This window comes from Rhinopithecus bieti, unplaced genomic scaffold (genome assembly GCF_001698545.2).
Source record: "Rhinopithecus bieti isolate Rb0 unplaced genomic scaffold, ASM169854v2 scaffold_44695, whole genome shotgun sequence".
Taxonomy (NCBI): Eukaryota; Metazoa; Chordata; class Mammalia; order Primates; family Cercopithecidae; genus Rhinopithecus; species Rhinopithecus bieti.
In genome coordinates, this window is record NW_016818171.1 from 372,475 (window position 1) to 375,005 (window position 2,531).

At 44.4% G+C, this 2,531-nt stretch overlaps 1 protein-coding gene across 1 annotated transcript in view; it reads left to right on the forward strand.

Moving 5' to 3' along the window:
- STAT3 (signal transducer and activator of transcription 3) overlaps nucleotides 1–2,531 on the forward strand; it is a 97,582-nt gene that overhangs the window by 60,865 nt on the left and 34,186 nt on the right. The window contains 2 exon segments of the mRNA XM_017856576.1: nucleotides 418–549; nucleotides 2,244–2,392. Of these exon segments, the coding sequence (XP_017712065.1) occupies nucleotides 418–549; nucleotides 2,244–2,392 (281 nt within the window).

The following is a 2,531-nucleotide window of genomic DNA, read 5'->3' on the forward strand; positions in this document are numbered from 1 at the left end:
AGCCAGGATGGTCTCGATCTCCTGACCTCGTGATCCGCCCGTCTCGGCCTCCCAAAGTGCTGGGATTACAGGCTTGAGCCACCGCGCCCGGCCGTGTTTGTATTGTTCTAAACTGGGAGAAACAGGCTGGGTGTGTTGGCTCATGCCTGTAATCTCAGCACTTTGTGAGGCCGAGGTGGGAGATCACTTGAGTCCAGGAGTTCAAGGCCAGCCTGGGCAACATGGTGAAGACCCCATCTCTATTTTTTAAAAATAAACTGGGAGAAAGAAGCAGGGTCCTCCCCAGAACATCTTTATCCCTAGTCACAGACCTGATACCTGTGTTGGGCAATGGCTACTTCTAGATTATTTACCCCTACTGGGACTTGTGGTGACCATGTGCACACTTTGGTTTACAGTTGGGACCCCTGATTTTAGCAGGATGGCCCAATGGAATCAGCTACAGCAGCTTGACACACGGTACCTGGAGCAGCTCCATCAGCTCTACAGTGACAGCTTCCCAATGGAGCTGCGGCAGTTTCTGGCCCCTTGGATTGAGAGTCAAGATTGGTAAGTCCTTAAGAGACTCTCCAAATTGTTAGGTTTCGGTTTGAGTCAAGAGATATGAGCTCTTAATGTCATGCTTTGCTGTTTAATTAAAAAATTTATGGGTACAGGTGATGGGGAAAATGAGATCAGGAGATAAAGTGGCACCCTTTGGTCTTGTAAAGCATTTTTTGTATTAGAAGGGCATGTGGGCAAGTGTCTTTGACACATTGAAACTGCCTGTATGGTGGTAGATGTCTTGAAGGTTGATTTGAACCCCATTTACTTGGGCAGATCCTCTGTATATTCTGATAATCCAGCTATGTGTTAGACATATTTTTTCTTTGAATGTAAATTCTGTCATAGCTAGAACTTTGGGTTGATACTTGTAATTCCCCTTTAGTTAAAGGAAGGAGCCACAGGGGTGTATTAGTCTGTTCTCAGCTTGCTGTAAAGAAATACCTGAGACTGGGTAATTTATAAGAAAAGAGGTTTAATTGGCTCATACTTCTGCAGGCTGTATAGGAAGCATAGCAGCATCCACTGCCAGGGAGGCCTCAGAAAGCTTCCAATCGTGGCGGAAGGCAGAGTGGGAACAGGCAGGTCACGTGGCCAGAGCAAGAGCAAGAGAGCAAGGGGGAGGCGCCACACACTTTTAAACGATCAGATCGCACAAGAACTCACTGTCTCGAGAACAGTATCAACAGGGATGGTGCTAAACCATTCATGAGAAACCCACCCCCATGATCCAGTCACCCTTCACCAGGCCCCACCTCCAACAGTGCAGGTTACATTTCAGTATGAGATTTGGGCAAGGATATAGGTCCAAACTAGATCACAGGATAAGGGAAATAGATTCCATTCACAGAGGAGATAATGGCACAGAAGTCCAGCAACTATTTCCTTCACTTCAATATGCTCAGGCTCACCTACTGATTTTGGTTTAATTCAGGCCAGTGTTAATATGACCTGGTTTTTCCAGAATGCATATTCTGATTTGGTGAAGGGCCAGGAGGTGATTCCCAGATGCTGGAGATAGGCCATCCCAGCCTGGGATTACTTATTTGTACTAATAAATCTGACCAGAGTTAATTGAGAGTTTAAAGCAAAACAGCATAGCTGTCTACTTTGCTCAAATATTTTACAAATACAGATTATGAGAGTGGATAATAATATCTGGGATAATTGTTTTTTTTTGTTTTGTTGTGGGTTTTTTTCTTTTTTTTTTTGGAAACAGAGCCTGGCTCTAGCCCAGGCAGGAGTGCAGTGGCACAATTTCAGCTCACTGCAACCTCTGACTCTTGGGTTCAACTGATTCTCCTGCCTCATTCTCCCGAGTAGCTGGGATTACGGGTGCCCACCACCACAACCACGGGTGCCCACCACCACACCCAGCTAATTTTTGATTTTTAGTAGAGACAGGGTTTCACCATGTTGGCTTGTTTGGTCTGGAACTGCTGACCTCAGGTGATCCGCCAGCCTCGGCTTCCCAAAGTGCTGGGATTACAGGCGTGAGCCACTGTGCCCGGCCTGAAATAATTATTAATAATTATTAAATTGATGGCATTTTATTGCTGAGCAAGAAGAATCTAAAATGATGAATGGGTTATAGCATCAGGTTTGCTTTATATTTTTTTCCTCTTTCTTGATAGTGATTTCTGTGTTTGTGTGTATGTGTCGACTTCAGAGCCATTCTTTATCATTCTTCCTTTTCCTAGGGCATATGCGGCCAGCAAAGAATCACATGCCACTTTGGTGTTTCATAATCTCCTTGGCGAGATTGACCAGCAGTATAGCCGCTTCCTGCAAGAGTCGAATGTTCTCTATCAGCACAATCTACGAAGAATCAAGCAGTTTCTTCAGGTATGATGAGAAACTGAGGACAAGGAGAAACAGGACCCGTAGAGTTGGGTGTTAGCGTTCTTTCCTGGAAGCATTTCTTTTCTCATTTGGCTAAATAACAAGGATCTATCTTGTATTTTCTTTTTTTTTTTTTTTTTTTTTTT